Source organism: Tasmannia lanceolata, unplaced genomic scaffold (assembly GCF_043159265.1).
Source record: "Tasmannia lanceolata isolate RefF3 unplaced genomic scaffold, GAP_Taslan_0.1 ptg000006l, whole genome shotgun sequence".
NCBI lineage: Eukaryota > Viridiplantae > Streptophyta > Magnoliopsida > Canellales > Winteraceae > Tasmannia > Tasmannia lanceolata.
In genome coordinates this window covers 43,696,138-43,717,436 of record NW_027518683.1, presented here as the reverse complement: position 1 = coordinate 43,717,436, position 21,299 = coordinate 43,696,138, and the positions used below count along the sequence as shown (strand labels likewise).

Sequence of the window (21,299 nt, the reverse complement as noted above, 5' to 3'; positions counted from 1 at the left end):
CTGGGCAGCAATTTTTGGGTCCTACAAGAAGGCAAAGTGGTGATGCATGTAAAATCAAGATCATGAATCTTGTACAACATTAGCCCATCCTAAATGGACATCTCATGGTTAAGATAAAGGATTACAAAAATTAATAGTTTAGCTGTACTTAGCTGAACCCCAAGGGGCCGTTTGCGGATTTTAGAATCTTGGATTTCCTCAACATTGCCGATTCGATTGAGAGAAGAAAGTGACCGACCGTCATTTTCTAATTCCTCGCCCTTATTTCCGATAGCAAGAGAACAGGAGATCGTCCCATGTTTCCAGGATTTAGAAATCTCAGGATGGGGGAGAGATTTCTAAAACTTAGATTTCTTACGTAAAATCCAAGAAACGATGTCAGTACAGCATACAGGCTTGATCGTGAACCCTCTTTGACCCTGTTTTCAAACTAAAACCTGGATTCTAAAATCCGCATATCCAAACAGCCCCCAAATGAAGCTTGATGGATAAAGAGACTTGGATTATCCAATAAAGGTGTTCTCAACTGGCATTTGGCTAGACTAATAGATGGATCCACACATAACAAGCACGAAATTGAGAACAAGGAAAACAAAAGAGAAGAAGGACACGTTTGGCTACCACGAATTTATTTTCATGATAAATTAGCTTCTTCATGTGGTGAGGGAGGCTGGGAATGGGACTCGGCCAGGAGAGGGCAAGAAAAGCCTGAAAAATCAGGAAACAAAAATCTCCACTCCAAATGTAATGGACTAACCACTCTCACAACACTTTGAGGCACTATTTTATCATGAAAAAAAAATATCCTGGCTGCTAGATAGGTAAAATCATTACACTCGAAACAGAAAAAAAAAACGAAAAGATAGAAAGACTGGCGATTGAATTAAGAAGCAGCCAAAATGACGATAATAAAATAGTAGAAATTGTGTTTGTTATAAATCTCTCGAATGAATTGGGAGACCTTGTTTTTTACAAGAATATTTGTTACAAGAGATTTTCTAGGGACTTTAGCAGAAGGGCATTTCGCTGCTGGCTGCTGCATGAGAGAGCAGCCACACAGGCTCAATTTTCACGAGATTTTGTCTTATTTGGTTTGTCGTCAGCAGGCCAACTAATCCATCTAATTTAAACTACTAATCTACTAAACAACTTCATTTAATTCATGTAAGGTTCTGTTTTCATGTAAGAGCCAGTCACAAAATGCCCTTATGTGAAAGCCCCTAATAGATAGACATAATTTAAGAAGTTTCAACAACTCTTTGAAATTCAATAATCAAACAAAAGCTAAATCATCCCTCTCTCTCCATTACTTCATTGCAAGAAGTTGAAGCTGATACCTCTTGCCTCTATAGTGCTTGCTTCATTATTTGTTGTTGCAACAGCAGGTCCTGAAGCTCCTGCTATTTTCTCTACCTGCACTATAGACAGAAACATCTTGGGGTTGTCTTCTTTTCAAGAGGAGAAGGTATGGTAGAAATAGGACAAATGTTTGTAACCCATCTTATAGATGCCATCTTTGGCAATTTGAAGGAATCGGCATTACAAGACATTAAATCAATATGGGGTTTTGGGGAGGAGCTGGACAAGTTAGAGAGCGCAGTGACAATTATTGAAGGCGTGGTTGAAGATCCTGAGGAAAACCAAGTTAGTTCTAAGGCTGTTCGAAAATGGCTTGGAAAGCTCAAGAATATCGCTTACGATGCTGATGACTTATTGGATGATGTTGCGACTTGCGTTGATGTGCCAAGTTCAAACAAGCAAGAGACAGAAGGTAGTCCACTCCATGTCCTCCTTTTTCAGTTCTAATAATCCAGTTCTATACAAACGTGGCATAGCACGTAAGATAAGGGAGATTAGAGAGAGGTTTGATGTGATAGCAAATGAAGGACGATACCTCAATCTGGAAAAGAGAGATGGAGGGAGGCCTCTCCAAAGAGAAACTAGCTCTTTGGTAAATGAATCTGATGTTATTGGTAGACAAGTCGAGAAAGAGAAAATAATACAATTGTTGGGATCAGATGATGATGAATTGTCTGTTCTTCCAATAGTTGGCATGGGTGGGCTTGGGAAGACTACTCTTGCTCAATTCGTCTACAACAATGAGAGGGTAAAGACGCATTTTGGGCTAGAGCCTGGGCTTGTGTGTCTGAAGATTTTAATGTATTGAGAATAACAAAGGCACTTGTTGAATCTGCAAGTGGAAGCAAGTGTGATCTCTCATACCTGGATGCCGCGCAACATCACCTCGAAGAGAAACTCAACGGTCAGAAATTTTTAATTGTTCTCGATGACGTGTGGGGTGAAAATCAAATTCATAGCTGGGACAGTCTACGAGCTCCTTTTGGAGTTGGAGCAAAAGGAAGTAAAATTATTGTAACTACACGAGATGAAGGGGTTGCAAGAATGATGGGCGCAATTCCTTTGCAACAGTTAAAGGGTTTATCAAATAATGATTGTTGGGAATTGTTTACTCGGCGTGCAGGAATTTCAAATGCCCATGCCAAATTGGAGGAAATTGGTAGGCGAATCATGAAGAAATGCAAACGCCTGCCTTTGGCAGTAAAGATATTGGGGGGGATTTTGTCTTCTAAAAGGAATGTGAGCGAGTGGGAAAGAATTTTGACAAGCGAAATATGGAAGGATGATGAAAATAAAATTTTGCCAGCTTTGAGATTGAGCTATCACCACCTACCAACTAATCAAAAGCAGTGTTTTGCCTATTGTGCCATATTTCCTAAAGATTGTTGGCTTCAGAAGGATGTGCTGGTCCGGCAATGGATGGCTGCGGGCTTCATTCAACCCAAAGATATAGGTGGGGAGATATTTGATGATTTATTGCTAGTCTTTCTTTCAATATTATACTCAATCGTCTGGGACTTCATTTTACGTGATGAATGATCTCATGCATGATCTAGCAGAATCTATCTCAGGTGATGAATATTTTAGAATGGAAGATGGTACGTCACGAACCATCCCTGAAATGGCGCGTCATTTTTCAAGGATTGGCGACAAAGAAGGTTCAATGTCTTTGGAGGCCTTGAACAAATTTAAGAGATTGCGCACTTTACTATTGATAGATCTAGCTTCCATTGACAAGCTGATTCTTAATGATGCAGTCATGGGGTTGAGATGCTTGTGTATATTGGATTTGAGTTGGTCAAAAATCTACAAGTTGCCAGATTCGATTGGCCATTTGAAACATCTACGCTACCTTGACCTCTCTTTCACGAAGATAGATGGGCTCCTGAATCAGTAAGTAGTCTGTGTAATTTGCAAGCCCTAAGTCTGAAACAATGCCAGGATCTTAAGGCTTACCCGATTCGATTGGCCATTTAAAATATCTACGCTACCTTGACCTCTCTGGCACGAAGATAGATAGGCTACCTGAATCAATAACCAGTCTTTGTAATCTCCAAATGCTATATTTGAAATTTTGCTTTAATCTTAATGGGTTACCCAAAGGTATCACGAATCTAGTTAATCTACGACATATTGATGTAGATTCGAGCCCGAGTGGTTGGCAGTTGATGCATTCGATTTGTTTTCCAGGAATTGGAAAATTAACTTCTCTCCAAACATTGCCGGCATTCAAAGTGTGCAAAGACAGTGGATGTCAGATTGGAGAGTTGAAGAACATGAGGAACATCAAAGGAGGAATTCGCATTTCGGGTCTCAAGAATGTGCAAAACATAGAGGAGGCAAAAGAAGCCAATTTGAAAGATAAAAAATACCTTGATGAGTTAGTGATGGAATGGAATCGATATGATAATTCAGAAGATGGAATGGTTAATGACGAGACGGTCTTGGAAGGCCTCCAACCCCCTGCAAACCTCAAAAAATTACTCATAAATTTGTATGGTGGTGTCAGCTTCCCAAGTTGGATAGGGCATCTCTTTAATTTAACAAGCATTGCCTTTGAGTATTGTAGAAAATGCGAACGCCTCTTGCCTCCTGATAGCCATCTTCCCTATCTTCGTGAGCTTACCTTAAAGAATTGCCCCAAGCTCGAGGCATTTCCCAAAGCCAACCTTCTTCCTGCCCTCACAATGCTGCGTATAAGTGAATGTGAAAAATTGAGGGTCCTCCCGATGCTCCCATCTCTTTTTCAATTAGAACTAGAGTGCTGTGGTGAGAAGCTATTATGCTCGTCAGTGCCTAACCTCACCTCTCTTTCCGTATTGACTATTAGAGGATTTGAAAGCCTAAGATCACTACCACATGGGTTGCTGAAACCCCTAACCACTCTTCAGAGGTTACAAATAAGCCAGTGTGATGATTTGAAGTGTTGGTCCACGGAAGACTGGTTGCAAGATCTACCCTCTCTCCAACATTTGGAGATCTATAGCTGTCGCAACCTAGAGTCCTTGGCAATTGGAGAAGGGGCCAAATGGAGAGGGGGGCTTCCCATCACACTCAAAACACTAGAAATCTCTTTCTGTTCTAATCTCAAGTTCATGCCCACTCAACTGGAAAATCTCACCTGTCTCAAAGAATTGAGAATCTCAAACTGCGATCAACTCTATTCCCTGTTTCCTGATGATGAGAATAATGATTATGGCCTCCCCACCACACTTGAAAAGTTGGAGATTTTATATTGTCATAAACTGGAGGAACAATGTAGAGAAGGCGGCCAAGATTGGCCCAAGATACAACACGTCCCCCACATTGTCATCCGTTAATCGTCATCCAGGCATAGGTACGATCTCACTCTCTATTTAAATATTCTACACCATTACATTGGTATTATTAAAATCTGTTGAGTTGGGTGTCTTGAATTAAACCCGGTTGGGTCCAAAATATTGTGTGCGACCCGGATAAGGCCCGTTTATAAAGGCCGTTAAAAGCAAGTTTGGGCCTGCATTATAAAAGGGGGTTTTTAGGGCTATTTTCGAGTCTTGTCTTTCAAAGAGGGTTTTAGAGCTAAAAAGAAGTGGAAAAGGGTATGCTAGGGTTTCTTGGGCTATTTTGGTGCGAGACACTGATCTTCCCTTGTAATCTCTTAATCTTCTAGTGGGTCTTTCTTTCGACTCTGCCGTGGAGTAGGCTTTGCCGAACTATATAAATCTTTGTGTCTTTGTGTGATTGCTTGTGTTTGTTCTTTCATTTTGCTTTGCCATTGAAATCACAAATTGCTATTTGAGGTTTTTCACAACAAAATATCCATAAAATAATAAAATTAACAGTCTATTTTTCATTTCTATTATCTTCCAATTTGAGCATGTATGTTTGTCTTGTATGATTCATGTTTTATGGTGTTATTCCAAAGATTATCGATTTAGCTCGAGAATGTGGTGAAGAAACTCTGTTTTGGGGCTAAGCTATTACTTCCTTTTCTAGATATTATCAGGGTGATAGTGGGTGCATTCATTCCTAAGAGATGTTTAGGTGGCCAAAGCATGTATCAATGAAATAGAGTTTCATTTGTATTGTGAAAACTTGATAACAATCAAATGGAATTGTGGCATTAAATCATGTAAATATTATTATATGAACCTGAACCTTCCATGAGCTGTGAACTCATGGTCTATATTTCCCATTGCTCATTGGTTACCAAAACTTCCACGGACATTTCAATTGATATAGATGATATGGTGGAGGCTTGGGTCCTCATGGCTGGTTTGGAAGGAGAGAAATAGAAGTGTCTACAAGGGAAACAACAAAGGGAGCGTAGTATCTAGCAAATGATTTTATCTTCTGTGGTGACCGAGCTTTGCTGGTAGTGGTGGACTTATTCATAATGATGAGAGCATTATCAGATGGGCCTGTTCGGTTCTGATAGGTATGACGGATTCTAAAGATGTAGATGTCCTAGCTCTCTTGAGAAGGAGTTGGGTTATGGATTCCTCCCTCCTTAATTCCCTAGTAGTGTATGGGCACTTGCTCACTTCATATATTGAGTGAATTTAGAGTCAGGGTTTCATTGGATATTTTTTGATGCAATGGAGGAGATTGTGGATATGGTGGAGGGGAATGCGATGTCCTTTGCACATATCCTCTGTTCAGCTAATAATGATGCAGATCATGCGGCTCGAACTGAGGTTGAGATGCCATTGAGGAGATTGTTTGTGTCACCCACTAAAACCCACCCAGTAGGAACTAGGAAGCATGTTAATTAATGCAGCAGAATGCACCACATGAATATCTATGGATGAAAAACTAGGGTCATGGTTCCTTCAAACACTGACCTCGCACTATATAGCAATTGACATAATTAATCTAGATGAACCAGTAGTTTACATACTGCCTTCTGCTTGATCTTGATGGAATATCCTAAACCACTATTCAGTCTCCTGATTAAAAAAAAAAGAACCAAGCAAACAATCTGAAAGGAGTGAAGTAATCACCTTTAAATATGCCCATGTTTTATTATTATTATTTAGTTGTTTATCAATTCCAACTTCGCCTCAAATCTATAGCTGCAATTGTATTCCCGTTCAAAATATAAAAGCTGCATTCTCCTCTGGGGAACCCATCATCACAGAATGAAAATTAACATATAAAAACAGGGAAAACCTGCATCAGACTCTGGGCAAAATCTCAGTTTTAATGTAAAGCCCCCCCATCCCTAAACCCAAACCATAATTGGGATAATCTCATTCTTGAACAGTGCCATTTGATGCTGCACTGTTCATGGGTTCAGCTTCAGCGGACTCATCTCTCACATCGCCTTTCTTACCTGCAATGGGGGTCAAATGCACCGAGGAGATCTACAGGAGAATCTTACCAGTAAATACAATGAAAGTTTTTATGGCAGGCAAACAGAAAGTAGAGGGTGCACACCTTTTTTCTTCTTTCCCCCGCCTTTCTTCTTCGTCTTTGTGCCCAGAGCTAACCAAGCCTTGATTTCAGGGTCATCATCGATCGCCTTTGTAGGCTGCAACTCCTGCAAAGCATGGGATGTGATCCTGTCTGATCCGTTCCGCATTAACAAAACTGTGAACTTTATATGAGCAACAAGGTCTCCTGTAATCACCAGACTATCAACTTAATTAAAACCCGCCCACTTCCAAAACAAAATTCAAATGGCTAAATGTCACTCCACGTGGTTTACAACGCCAGCACATACTAGATGCCACTTTGTAGACATATTCAACTGATGATACACATAAATTTCCAGACATTCACGCATATAACACGGAAAAGCTACAATCCTCTTTGGATTGCAGGAATTTTTAGGAAATTTTTGAAAATGAAAAATATTTCAAAATTTTGTCACTTTTTTTTAATGGTAAATTTTGTCACCTTTTTTACATGTAAAAAAAACGATAACTTTTTCTTTGAATGATAAAGAAGTTTATTAGTTTGGAGAAGGGAGAAAATACAGAATGAGATCCTCACGGAGGCAGAAAATCGAAGAGGTCAAGAGACTCGCGTTGAACTCCTAATAAAAAACGATAACTTGAACCAAACCTATTCAATTTTTTTTTGAGGAACCTTCAATTTATGATAACATCCCTCTAAATTAACTATAATCACATCATTTCCCTATAAATCATGAAAAGAAGAAAAAAATTCCATCAGAAATGTTTTTCTTGCAATCCAAACAGGGCCTAAAATACAATTTTCATTTAACGGAGCATAAAAAACATTGTTTAACAGACCAATAAACAAATAAAGCATCGGACTCGAAGTGAACTGAACACTTACCGGGCTTTTCATGCAGAACTGGATATGGTTGCAAGAGAACGTGATTCATACATTCAACTAGTCTCAGCTGGGCACGCTTCTCTTCCAGCGCCCTGTTAAAAAACACACAAGATTATTATTGTCGAGAAATTTTCAAGAATTATTAAAACACTTAAATATTTACTCAAATAAAAATGGTAACGAGCTGACAAACCTTGCGGTAAATGGCATAATCGGAAATTTCTGACTTATTTCACTGAAGATGAACCTTGATGACTTCATTTTCAAGTGATAATTTTTGTCGACGGCTCTTTTATAGATGGTTGTCTGCCTCTCATCCGACAGTTTAGGCTGCATTTTAAAGCATGTAGCAGTTGAAATTCCACAGCAATAGACTCCAACATGGAATTTGACACTTTCAATTGAGGAAATATCGGTTAAGGAATTTGTCCTCACCTTGCCTTCGCCTGTGCTGGTAACTATATCAATGGCATAGACTTCATTCTCCTCGAATTCTGCATCATCAACTTTGGTCTCGGGGTTGGTTACGCTCAATATGACCTGTTCCCATCCATAACAAACTGTTTAAGCTGATGGCTGTGGACACCTTCAACAAATTTTTAATCGTAGGCAGCAGCAACTTTTTGAATAGCTTCTGTTACATCTTTATTCTGGCACATACATATAGGGTTTGTGAGTAAATGTAACTAATTATAAAACTTAAAAAAAAATAACACAGGAAGAGAGTATGATGTATTCTTTTTTTGAAATTAGAATAGATATCTAACAGATGCTCAGAGCCACAGACTCTGGAATCAAATCAAGATAAAACACCAGCCAAGACACAAACAAGTACAAAAGAGTAAGTTATGAAATGAAGTGGTGTTTCCAACATAAATATTTGAGTTATGTTTCTACGACAAATCAAATGGATATATCTAAGAGATGCTAAGAAAGGAATGAGAAATGTAATTTATTAAAGTAACTTGGCACTTAACAATCCAAAGCACATATTGCTAGGATACGTCTTTTTTAAAGTTTTACGACAGAGATCTATTTTTCTATGCACTCATCATTTTATGCAATCATCGTTGATTTTTCAGCACTCATTCTTTGGACCGTTCTGTGACGAAAACAATGGGTTCTTCACTTTTTTAAACATAGTTTAAGGCAATAAATGACTTCAATGTGAGAAGCATTCAAGAACACCACCAAAAGGGCTACCAGTAACATTGAACTTAGGTCTACAGCAAGAATGGGGCATCGGTCGAAAGTAACTTTCATTTGGAACTTAACTAAATATGGACAGGCAAAGCCCTGGACTTCAATTTTTGAAGTAATATATAAGAAGTCCCAACATTCATCTCTCATGTAAACAAACTTCAATCAGAAAATTTAACACCGGTCTTCAATAAATAAACAAGTGAAGCCCTGACCTTCAATTTTTTAAACAAATCAATCAAAATCTTTCACTAGCAAATTAACCAAAAATGTAATCCTCGAACTACACAGATTTCTTCCCATGTCTACAGTTTATCTAGTCTCAAGCAAAGACAAAAATGCATAGAACTAGTTCTAAACAAAGTGACACACATAATGCTGAGCTCGTTGGCTAAGATTGTAGACTAACTCTACTACTATTACTTTGTGCTCAAGTGCCAATCCGTAGGCAATAATAGCTTTCTTGATACGATTAAAAAAAAGCTTTCACAAATAGCAACTTAATACCTTCCATAATGAAGAAGAAATACAAGCACAAAACATTTAAAAGAGTAAAACAACTATAGAGAAGTCTCTGTCGTAAAAAAAATTATGGGAAATCGGGTAGAGGGGGTCGGGTTTCCAAAGACCCTACCCTACCAGAGAAACTACACCGGGTCGAGTTTTTTTATGGGAAAACCAAAGATTCATAAAACTGACCCTACCTGGAATAGTTTCTCCTGTCTGGTTAGGTTGAGTCGGTTTTTTCACCAACACTCATTTTACCTTGAAAATACCTAACATGAATGATGTGCCATTAAGCAATAGCGTAAGCAAAGATTCAAATAACAGCTTCGGATTTGGAAATGCTTCTCTTGTGAAGAGATATTTGATAGGGGTCTCAACGGATCCACTTCGGGTCGGATCCACCCATGTCACAGTCACGATCCATTCAAATTCCTTATCGGTCGGGTCGGAGTCGGATTGTTCTTCAGATCCTACCTTCCACGTCATGATCACGATCCATTTTAATTCGTACCGTCTATCGGAGTGTCCTGTTATGTCCCTCTAAGCTAAGTAAACAATTAATTTTTTTAAAAGGAGATAGAATGGCAGTCCACTATTAGTGTCTCTATCCATTTTCTTCAACTAAATTAAAAATTTATCTATGTTTAATCTATGTGTGTAATAATGCTTGCAAACAATAAAACTAATCAAAATTACATACACAAATATAATGTATAACTATTATCAAAGAATATGATGCATAAAGAACAAAACCCCTCTCTCTTTTCCTTCGTGAAAGTATGAAATAAATGACTGAAATGAGTGAAATCGCATTCCCATCTGATTCATTAAGTGATAAGAGAGGTTTTGACCAAAATACCCTTCATAGAACGGTTAGCATTAACAAAATTTGGAGGGTATTTTTGTAAACCATTTCGGATCGTGACTGTCCAATGGGCATCTGTGGTGTGCCCATACACAATCCAAAAAATTTTGGATCCCAGATTTGATGATCCGAAATATGCCCATGGATCCTATTCATATGTTTAGATCCCGTTCATTAATGTTCAGATTCGGACGATCCATCGGACAGTCTGGATCCAGTGACGCCCCTAATATTTGATACAACTAGGGCCCGTTTGGATGCTGAGAAGATTTTGATTTGGATTTCTCACATTTGCATTGCTTTTTGTGTTGTGATTTGGGTCCCGATCAAATCCTTGAATTTCCAAATTAGTTACTAAGAGTGAAAAAAAATCAAATTTCCAAATATACTGTGGAAATAAGTAATTGGAAATTCACAGATCTGGCAGTTTCCTTCACCCTCTTTGCTCCTCAACCTCTTCCCTGCAATAGGAAGTACCCCCTTTCCTCTCTGTCTTCCCAACATGAGCTGGCAGATCTATTCATTCTGTATTCAAAACTCAATTCCAAATCCAAATACAGAATATGAGGCATCCAAACAGGCCCCTAACGGTTTTCACTTTGTGGGATTTAGATGAATGAAGGAGATTAAAGGATGAAATTGAGGGGCGTCGAACGCCAGGTGAGTTGTGTAATAAGAGAGGAGTATTAGGGCTTTATCTTTTATGTTTCAACGAAGAACTGGGAAAAAAAATTTATGTTCCAAGGCTCCGGTCGTTTTTTGCGTTTGTATTCTTTAAACCCAACCTGACTCGAGATTGGGTCGGTTTTTTTTTTTTTTTTTGAAGAGGTAACGAATTATATTGCAAAATCAAGAGCAATACAGAGGGACAGGGCGTCCCCAGGAGAAGCGAAGGTCATTAGTAGTTCTCCGCCTATGAGTCAGCACCGGATGGATTGTGTAGACTAAATCCCTGACCTCGTCAATCTTAGATGCAAGCCGCCATGGACCACAGCTCTTCGTCATAGCCCAATCCACAGTATCGGAGGAGTCCCCTTCAACAATGAGTGGCCCAAACCCATGATCAACATATTGCTGTGGCCCAAAAGGGAGGGCTGACACCTCCGCCTCATTCACATCATAGGCACCAATAGGCCCAGAGAAGGTCTTGCGAGTAACATCATTATGGTCTCGAATCACACCACCAATACCCGCCCTGCCCGGATTGCCCCTTGAGCTCCCATCGAAGTTGAATTTAAACGAGCCCTCCGGTGGGGGATTCCAAGTGGGAGATAACCCAGTAACGAACCTTTTTTCTGCAAATACTGCAAGCCAATTCCGGAGGAGGTCCCCAGGTAAATACGGAATACTGCCTTTGGTCGTACACCATTTTATGATAGTTAGCTTAATGTCTAAGATGATATTGAATCAGACGTGAGGGGGAGTGTTAAAGTATAAAAGAATAAATAATGCCTTCTCCAACAGCTTAAGCTTTTGGAGTAACTGGTATGTGAACTCTATCTTTGGGTTGGCCTACATGTGGCACATGTGGCCTCACTTTTGGGTTTGGCCATTGCATGTGGATTTTGCTATCAAGGAGATTTGAACCCAGGCATTTGCTCTGATACCATGTGAAACTACCTGTTACTCCAAAAGCTTAACCCAACCCAAGACCCATGATTTCTAAACCCGACCTAGGATATTTATGGGTCGGGTCAATGCGGGTCAGGTAAACCCCGACCCATGTTGCAACCTTAATAAAAACTAACCTTTATATCTTACTGTGACATAAGGTACTTTTAAATTAATTGCAATATGTGAAAGGTCAATAGAGCAAGAGATAAGAATTCAGGGAAACCTGGTAAATGAAGAAATGTTGATCCATTTATGATCAAGAGTTGAAGCTTATAAAGGTTCAAAAAAAAAAAGAGTTGAAGCTTATAGGACAGGGAACAGTCACCCATGGTCATTTTCAGCCATCATTGCATCAAAAAGAAAGAAACAGATGTAAATTACAAGATGGTTAACTTGAGTAATCTACTTACACTCAAATCCACTAAGATGTAATCCTTCATTACAAGCACAGTGACAAAAACCATTTTAAGAATTTCTTGACTGGAAATTCTTAAGAAAGTGGAAATATAAAGAAAGTGCCAATAAACCCATTTTATTTAAATGCTGAGGAAGTATCATTTTATGAAAACATCATTTTGAGAATCTCAAAGATATGTCATGGTGGGGACAAGCAACTCAATGCGTAAATGTTGGTTGCTGAGAAACAGACTAGTCGTCCATCAATAGAGTAGCCTACAGTATAGGGTGAACATTCTTTTTTGAATGGTATAGGGTGAACATTATATAGTTGCCTAGCGTACTTCATGCTGAAATTAAGCATAATTTCTCTTGCAATAGTAGCAAAACGCCTATACGAGCAATGGCAAAAGATTTCTTAAATGCACCATATGAATTTATCCTTTCTATGGCCGCGAAGTAAGATAAGACTGTTAGTTCATCCGCACAAACCCAGAGTGAACATCAGTGGGAGCAGGTACCCTGAATTGACATTAGGAACATAAAACTAATCTCACCATCTAGGGAGCTCAAGGATTCGAACTTTAAAGTATAGTTTCAAAACTCCCTTGTGTGCACGTCGATTTCTTATGCTGCATCCGTGTTTTGCCCTACAAAGTCAATAAAAACTCCTTTGAGTCACGAATTATGACCGAGTCAACTGAGTACCCAGCCGCGTCAACCGATTACTTAACCGCATTGTGCTGAGTTGACTAGGATTTTCTTCAACGGCATTCCGCGCCGCATCCACGTGTTTAAAACACTGCTTTAAAGAACATACATTTTAAGATAGTTTGCAGCTGACAAAGTTCGACATTTTATTACTTGAACAAAACACAAAAGAAAAACTTGGGCGTTTTTAGGGCTATTTGAGGCTCCACTTGCTACAGCACGAGATTAGCAACCCGTACGAAAGATTGAAGAACTAGTACAGATCTAAGAATCACAAAACTTAAAAAAAAAAAAAAAAATTAGTAAGGTGATCTCTACTAGCAACATATTTTACCTACCAAAAACTTTAAACCAACAATGTATTTTCATGCTAAAGTTATATTGGGTTTGGAGGAAGGAGCAAGCAAAGGAGTGAGGCCTCCCATACAACATCTCAAATTTTAATGAAACCTTACCAATCCACCAAATTTTTGTCACGGTGGTTAACCTTTTAACCATGCTTAGCCCTAGAGTTAATTGTTGAGTGTTTTCTGTTATCGCTGCGAAGGGGAGAGAATAAAAAGTTTTTGTTCTATTACTTTTTCCAGTGTCAGCTCCAAAGAAGGAAAAGTCTTTGCTTTCAATCGATGATGAAAACAAAGAAAAAGCCGCAACAGCAATACCATCCGCCAACTCTCTGTTTTCACATGTGTACCCTTGTGCATGTCTTTTGTTTAAAATTAAATCATTTTCAGGGAAGGACAAACAAAACAGGGTGGAAATGCTGGAACAGAGCCATAAAAAAGAAACTAATTATATAGGCCCGATCTTCTTATTTGTCCCCATTTGTTCTCTAATCAGGGAGCCTGAGATCAAGCAAATAGGACTTGAAGAGAGAAGAAAAGAACGTAGCCAGGGAGAGCTGCTGAATAAAAAACTGTTTTTAAAAAGCATTCTAGGTTGTGGAGTGTTTGAGCAGCTGAATAAAAAACGTACGACCACAGCGTTTTTGAGTTATGGCCTGCTACTTAAACCTTCACCCCTCGCTCTTATTAAATCTCGTCAAACCCGTTTAAGCTCTAGTCTGTGAAATTGACAAGAAGAGCCTCCCTCCCCTTTGCATCAAGGTATCCCCCTCTCTCCGTGTCCTCTTTTCTTCTTTTCTGTCATTTTTCTGCTATTACAGACACCCTCTCATCCCCTTTCGTTTCTCTGTTTCACTTCTCTTTCCCCACCTTTCCCATCTCAGCTTACGGCTATAAGCCTTATACAACCCTACTCTTTCTCATATTTCCTCTTGTTCTCTTCTCATATCTTCTTGGCTGAGGTCAGATCTTACTATTTGTTACATTTACTTACCCAAACTTTTCCCAGATCTTACTATTTTCACCTTCCCGTACACTCCACACCCTTAGATATTGTTTGAGCTATATGTTGTTTTGTTTCATAGAGCTATTTTTGGCAATACATTACTTGAGACTTGTTTTACTTCCATTAGCTAGCTGTTTTGATTATAGATTTGATGTATCATGTATGAAATCTGCATGGGGTGAGTTACTATTTGATGAATGAATTTCCATGATTATGATTTCCTACGAAATTCTAGCTATAATTGAATCTTAAGAGATGTTTAATTTGATTTTCGGAATACATGTTTCTGTTTTGTTGAATTAGGAAATTCTTATTGCTCCTAAATTCCTAAAAGTTCTATTGCGAACACTAGATTTGCACTAGTGATCCCTTGGCTATTCACCATTTCTTTCTTAGTTTTATTCTATCCAGACACCTATCATACCCAAACACCTATAGAGACCGAATGCATTGTGTTCGATGATAGGAGGTGATGGGGTGCGACAGCGCAGCAGCCTGTTAGCTTCCAACACGTGGCTAGAGGAGGGCCCACCGCAGGACCCTCACCAGCAGGGGTAGTTTGGTAATTACACAGAGTAGGCGAGCTTGAGCCTGTAGCTGGTCGACACCTGTCTGGGAGCATTAACTCCCCAACTACCCCAATTTCTCCCTATAAAAGGGCCTTCAAAGCTCATAAATCAGGGTATTAAAATTCTCACCCACCACTCTTAAAAACACCCTCTTCACTCCGGCTCATACTGACTTGAGTGTCGAAGGGCCTGTCCGGAGTACACTCCGGGTCGGTCATTCTGACCTCGTTTGCTTCTGTGCAGCACACAGCTCATCTGGACTCTACATCCCTCCAGCTCGGCTCTTACGTCACTGCCATATCCGTTAACCGATTTTGGGCTTAACAGATTGGCGCCATCCGTGGGACCCCTGAACTAAAGGTTGTTCCTACCACTTCACAAAATGGCAGGACGCAAGAGTGCGCGGGTGCCAACCGCACGGACCACCCGAGCCGTGCTACCCGGCAGGACTCGGAGTGAGCGACTCGCCTCGCTGGTAGTGGCAGCCTCCGCCACGGCTGAACAAAACCAGCCTCGCTCCGTAAATCTTAACTCCATGCCGACCCCAGAGCAAGTCCAAGCTCTCTTCCACCAGATGACCGCTCTCGTTGGCCAGTATCAGCAGCTGCTCCAGGCGCCTCCCCAACCTCCTCCGGAAGCTCCACAACCTGTCCTCGAAAGGCCAGAAATCCACAGGGGAGGGTCGTCGCGTCGTAGTGAAGACCGGACTCGCCATTCCCCCGGACAAGTCCGTCACCCCATAGCCAGGCATGCGCAGACAGAGCCGCACCGCCGTAGGAGGTCTAGGTCCCGCTCTGCGCAAAGGCGCCGAGCTCATGAGGAGCGCGCGCCACGGGCGAAATCAGGGTCCCGTCGTCGGAGCCCGGAGAGCCACTCCGGCTCTGCCGCAGGCCAATCCGTGGGGAGAAGCAGGTCACCAGAACATAAAGACGACCCGGTGATGCAAAGGATAGAAGAGATGGGCCACAGAATCGAAGAGCTGGCTAAGGATCAAGGCCGGCCTGTGTCTAGGGCGTTCTCGAGCAGAACGCCGTTCACCGACGATGTGATGAGTGCCCCAGCACCAATGGGGTTTAAAATGCCAGCTATCCCGCAGTATGATGGGACCACTGACCCCGTCGACCATTTGGAGACGTTCCGGACATTGATGCTCCTCCACGGTGCGTCAGACGGTTTCCTCTGTAGAGCATTCCCGACAACCCTCACAGGTGCAGCTAGGGATTGGTACTCAAGGATCCGACCGAACTCCATCAATAACTTCGAAGACTTCGGAGAAGACCTAGTTCGTCACTTCATGAGCAGCCGCAGGCCAAGGAAAACAGCAGCATCCCTGATGACCTTACGGCAGGAGGATAATGAACCTCTCAAAGCCTTCGTCAGCCGCTTCAACAGGGAGGCGCTCCAAGTGCCAGATTTGGACCCCTCGGTCGCTACGAACGCGCTTCTCACGGGTGCTAGATCGAATGATTTCCGCCGAGCAGTGGCCCGCCGGAATCCTCACTCCCTGGCAGACCTAATGTCCGGGGCAGAGGAGTACATATCAGTAGAAGAGACACTGGCAGCTCTGGATTCGAGTCGGAGGAGAACCTCTGATGACAGGAACCAAGACAAGCCCCATGCTAAGCAGCGCAGGGACGACAAGGTCGTCAGAAGGGACAAATCCCCGCACAGGAGGAAGAAAACTTCACCCCTCTCAACACCTCTCGGAGGCATATACTGGCGGCCATCAGCGGAGAAGAGTTCGTAAAATGGCCAACTCCAATGATCTCCAAGGGAAACAGGAGAGACAAATCGAAGTACTGCCGGTTCCACAGGGACCACGGACACGATACAGACGATTGCCGACAGCTGAAGGAGGAGATCGAGCAGTTAATCAGCAGAGGCTACTTGAAAAAATATGTCCGGAGTGACACCCGCGGGAGTGACCCCAAGGAGAAGGGTCCCCAGGGCCGAAGCCCTCGGCGGTCTCAACCGCCCCCAGTCCGAAGACAGTCTCCATCGCCGCCCAGTCCACCGCCAGAAGCACACGGCTCCCAACCAAGAGGAGTCATTGGCACAATCATGGGCGGCCCGGCGGCTGGAGGCACCTCCTCCGCTGCTCGGAAAGCATACGCGCGCCGGGTCAATGCCGTGCATACATGCAGCAAGAAAGCGAAGACAGAGAATGAGATCTCCTTCTCGGACGCGGACCTTGACGGCCTGATATTACCACATGACGACGCACTAGTCCTGACTATGCTCGTCGCAAACTGGGAGCTGAGGAAAATCCTGGTAGACAACGGGAGCTCAGCCGACATTCTGTACTATCACGCCTTCGAAAGAATGATGATAGGTGACGACCGCTTAAAGCCTGCAAACTCAGATCTTTTCGGCTTTTCAGGAGAAGTAGTCAAGGTTGAGGGACAAATCGAGCTCCCTGTCCTCATCGGAGAACCGCCCTGCCAGGCCTTCGCCATGGTCAACTTCCTAGTAGTGAGGGCCACCTCGGTCTATAACGCTATTTTAGGACGGCCTGGCCAGAACCTGATCCGCGCCGTCGCGTCCGCCTATCACCAGAAGATGAAGTTCATAACGCCCAGTGGCGTGGGAGAAGTTCGAGGAGACCAGCCGCAATCTCGGGAATGTTATGCAATGGCGCTTAAAGGCAGAAATGCGACGGAGTCGTTGCCAATCGAACTACTGGACTTGAGGGACGAAGCTCAGGGAACTCAGCCCGCCGAAGACCTTGTCCCCGTTCCCCTGTGCGAGAAAGACGACGAAAAGGTAGTCCAGATCGGCTCCTCTCTTGACGACGACGTCCGGCACAACCTCACCCAGTTCCTCCAGGACAATGCGGATGTCTTCGCATGGGCCCCCACGGACATGCCCGGCATCGACCCGGAGGTCAGTTCGCACAGACTAGGTGTCGACCCGACCTGCAGGCCGGTGAAGCAGAAGAAGAGACACTTCGCTCTCGAAAGGCAGATGGCGATCAGAGAAGAGGTGGAGAGACTCCTAAGAGCTGACTTCATCCGAGAAATCCAGTACCCGGACTGGCTGGCAAACGTAGTCCTGGTGAAAAAGGCCAATGGGAAATGGAGGACCTGCGTCGACTTCACGGATTTGAATAAAGCCTGTCCAAAGGACAGCTACCCGCTCCCAAAAATCGATCAGCTCATCGATGCCACAGCGGGTCACGAAGTGCTCAGTTTCATGGACGCCTTCTCCGGGTATAACCAGATCAGAATGTATGAGTCAGATATCCCGAAGACCTCCTTCGTAACGGATCAGGGGACTTACTGCTACCGTGTCATGCCCTTTGGCCTGAAGAATGCTGGGGCCACGTATCAGAGGCTTGTAAACAAACTCTTCCGGAATCAGATTGGCCGCAACATGGAAGTATACGTCGACGACATGCTGGTGAAAAGCCTAAGCTCGCAAGACCATGTCTCCGATCTAGAAGAAACGTTTCAAGTCCTGAGAGACAATAAGATGAAACTCAATCCCACCAAGTGCACTTTTGGGGTCAGCTCGGGGAAGTTTCTGGGGTTTATGGTCAGCCAGAGAGGGATAGAGGCCAATCCGGAAAAAATCAAGGCCGTAGTGGAGCTCGCTCCCCCGAAAACCATCCGAGAAGTGCAGCGACTGACAGGGATGATAGCCGCGCTGGGGCGCTTCGTCTCAAAATCTGCAGAGAGGTGTCTCCCTTTTTTCAACGCAGTCAAAGGCCTCAAAACCTCGCCCTGGACAGAGGAATGCCAAACCTCCTTCGAGGAGCTGAAGCAGTATTTGTCCTCTCCACCGCTGTTGACAAAACCGGAGCCCTGTGAGGAGCTAATCTTGTATCTATCTATAAGTACCCTGGCTCTGGCTGCGGTCCTAGTTCGTGAAGAGCGCAGCCAACAGAAACCGGTCTACTACGTTAGCAAAGCCTTGCACGACGCCGAGATAAGGTACCAGCGGGTCGAGAAATTGGCTTACGCGCTGGTAATGGCAGCCAGGAAGTTGAGACCGTATTTCCAAGCTCACACGATAAAGGTCCTAACTGACCAGCCGCTTAGACAAGTCCTCCACAAGCCAGATACTTCGGGACGATTGGTTAAATGGGCCGTGGAATTGAGTGAATTTGACATCCGGTACATGCCCAGGCCCGCGATCAAGGCCCAAGTATTGGCAGATTTCGTAGCTGAGTGCTCCATCCCCCAGCAGATCGCCGAACCTGAAATCGCCCAGGCCCCAGCAGCGAAAGGTACTACAACAGCCGGAGAACCAGCAGAAGATGAAGCCAGAGCAGGAACCATCCCCATGCCACCAGTTGAGCATGATCTTTCAATCGCCGAAGCACTTTGGGAAGTGCACGTGGACGGATCCTCAAACAAGGCTGGTTGCGGAGCCGGTCTGGTTTTAACCGGGCCCGACGGTTTCACACTAGACTACGCCTTGAGGTTCGGCTTTCGCGCTTCCAACAATGAGGCTGAGTATGAAGCACTCCTCGCTGGAATGAATCTTGCAGTCCAGACCGGAGCCCAGAGATTGAAAGCTTACTGTGACTCCCAGTTGGTCGCCAACCAAATCCAAGGTATATACGAAGCCCGCGACGAACGGATGATTAAATATCTCTCCCAGGTTCGGCAACTATCCTCCAAGTTCAGAAGTTTCGAGGTTGTCAGAATCCCCAGAACGGACAACACAAAGGCAGATGTACTGTCCAAGCTGGCCGCATCCGGATACACGACTCTCGGGAATATATGCATGGAGTTCCTACAGGCCTCCAGTATCGAAAGAAAGGCTGCTGAGATAATGCAGGTGGAACACGAGCCCTGCTGGATGGATGAGATCGTCGACTACCTGCGTAGTGGGAAACTGCCTGAGGCCAAGAGAGAAGCGCGCAAGGTGATCCAAAGAGCAGCCCGTTTTTCACTTGATGGCGAGAACTTGTTCAAAAGATCCTATACTCTCCCATACTTAAAGTGTCTCCGGCCCAGCGACGCCACGTATGCCCTGCAGGAGACACACGAAGGTATTTGCGGAGAGCACTTGGGGGGCAAAGCCCTGGCAATCAAAGTCCTCCTTAGAGGTCTGTACTGGCCAACGTTGAGACAAGACGTGCTGACCCTGGTAAAGAGATGCGAGAGATGCCAAAAGTTCTCCCCCACCATTCATCAGCCCGCCGTGTCTATGGCCCCAATTGTCAGCCCGCTACCCTTCGCTATTTGGGGAATGGATATCTTGGGCCCCTTCCCACCGGCCTCCGGAAGGCGCACCTTCGTAGTGGTGGCTATTGACTACTTTACCAAATGGGTGGAGGCTGAACCTCTAGCCCAGATCACCGAACAGAATGTGCAGAACTTCTTCTGGAAATCAGTAGTCTGTAGATTCGGGATTCCTCGCGTCCTGATAACAGACAACGGCAAACAGTTCGACTGCCGAAACTTTCGGAAGTTTTGCTCCGACCTGAAAATTGAGCAGCGGTTCACCTCTGTAGCACACCCACAGACCAACGGGCAGACAGAAGTCACAAACCGAATCCTGCTACAAGGGATCAAGAAAAGACTAGACGAGAAAGTTGGTCGATGGGCAGATGAGCTGTATCACGTCCTATGGGCCTATCGCACCACCCCGCGCACACCAACGGGCGAGTCCCCATTCAATCTGTCCTTCGGAACAGAGGCGGTAATACCTGTCGATGTAGGCACCCCGTCCGCTAGAATTTCCAACTTCAACGAACAGCTCAACGGTGACGGGCTCCGCACGAATCTTGACTTATTAGAGGAGGCCAGAGAAGAATCCCGAATAAGAGTCGCCGCCTACAAGCAGAAAGTATCTCGCTACCATGACTCGAAGATACGCCCTAGAGAGTTTCGAGTTAGAGATCTTGTCTTAAGGAAAGCTGCTATCTCCCAACCCAAGAAGGCCGGAAAGCTTTCCCCAACCTGGGAAGGGCCTTACCGAGTAAAAGAGGTGATTCGCCCGGGAAGTTATAGACTGGAAACACTCGAGGAACAACTATTACCACATGCCTGGAACTCGAAGAACCTTCGCAAATATCATCAGTAGCAAAGTAGCCGACACACAAAAAAAAAAAAAAAAAACTTTGTAAATATCTCCTGAATGTGAATGAAAGAACCTTCTCTTTTTGCAAATGCCTTCGTGTCCTAAACCCAGTTCACTAAAACCAGGGTACTCAACGTTTGGTTCGCCACGGCTCGTCTCCGCAAAGACCGGGAGCCCACTCCTGGTCCGGAACCAGCCCAGATGCAAAAACCAAAGCTCCTTCGAAACCCAGTTCACTAAAACTAGGGTACTCAACGTTTGGTTCGCCACGGCTCGTCTCCGCAAAGACCGGGAGCCCACTCCTGGTCCGGAACCAGCCCGGATGCAAAAACCAAAGCTCCTTCGAAACCCAGTTCACTAAAACTAGGGTACTCAACGTTTGGTTCGCCACGGCTCGTCTCCGCAAA

The 21,299-nt window shown here is 43.7% G+C and overlaps 2 protein-coding genes and 1 pseudogene across 2 annotated transcripts; 2 read left to right on the top strand and 1 right to left on the bottom strand.

Annotated features, from left to right (window-relative positions):
• The first annotated feature begins 3,416 nt into the window (after positions 1-3,416).
• Positions 3,417-4,679, top strand: LOC143879035 (putative disease resistance protein RGA4). Its single transcript, XM_077381238.1, has one exon. It carries the CDS (start codon positions 3,417-3,419, stop codon positions 4,677-4,679), a length of 1,263 nt encoding a protein of 420 aa, XP_077237353.1.
• A 1,914-nt stretch (positions 4,680-6,593) lies between these two features.
• Positions 6,594-12,297, bottom strand: LOC143879034 (ERBB-3 BINDING PROTEIN 1-like; annotated as a pseudogene).
• Positions 12,298-17,490: 5,193 nt separating this feature from the next.
• On the top strand, positions 17,491-20,895 carry LOC143879033 (uncharacterized). Its single transcript, XM_077381237.1, has 3 exons — positions 17,491-18,039; positions 18,403-19,956; positions 20,308-20,895. The coding sequence occupies exons 1-3, from the start codon at positions 17,491-17,493 to the stop codon at positions 20,893-20,895; spliced, it is 2,691 nt and encodes an 896-aa protein (XP_077237352.1).
• The last annotated feature ends 404 nt before the right edge of the window (positions 20,896-21,299 follow it).

What these genes read in the sequence shown, in the direction of transcription:
- LOC143879035 (XM_077381238.1), top strand. Translation starts at nt 3,417, where the DNA reads ATGCTATATTTGAAATTTTGCTTTAATCTTAATGGGTTACCCAAAGGT.
- LOC143879033 (XM_077381237.1), top strand. Translation starts at nt 17,491, where the DNA reads ATGGCGCTTAAAGGCAGAAATGCGACGGAGTCGTTGCCAATCGAACTA. An exon ending in ATGCCACAGCGGGTCACGAA is followed by an intron (nt 18,040 to 18,402) that starts GTGCTCAGTTTC and finishes ATGGTCAGCCAG; the next exon opens with AGAGGGATAGAGGCCAATCC. An exon ending in GACAAGACGTGCTGACCCTG is followed by an intron (nt 19,957 to 20,307) that starts GTAAAGAGATGC and finishes AAAATTGAGCAG; the next exon opens with CGGTTCACCTCTGTAGCACA.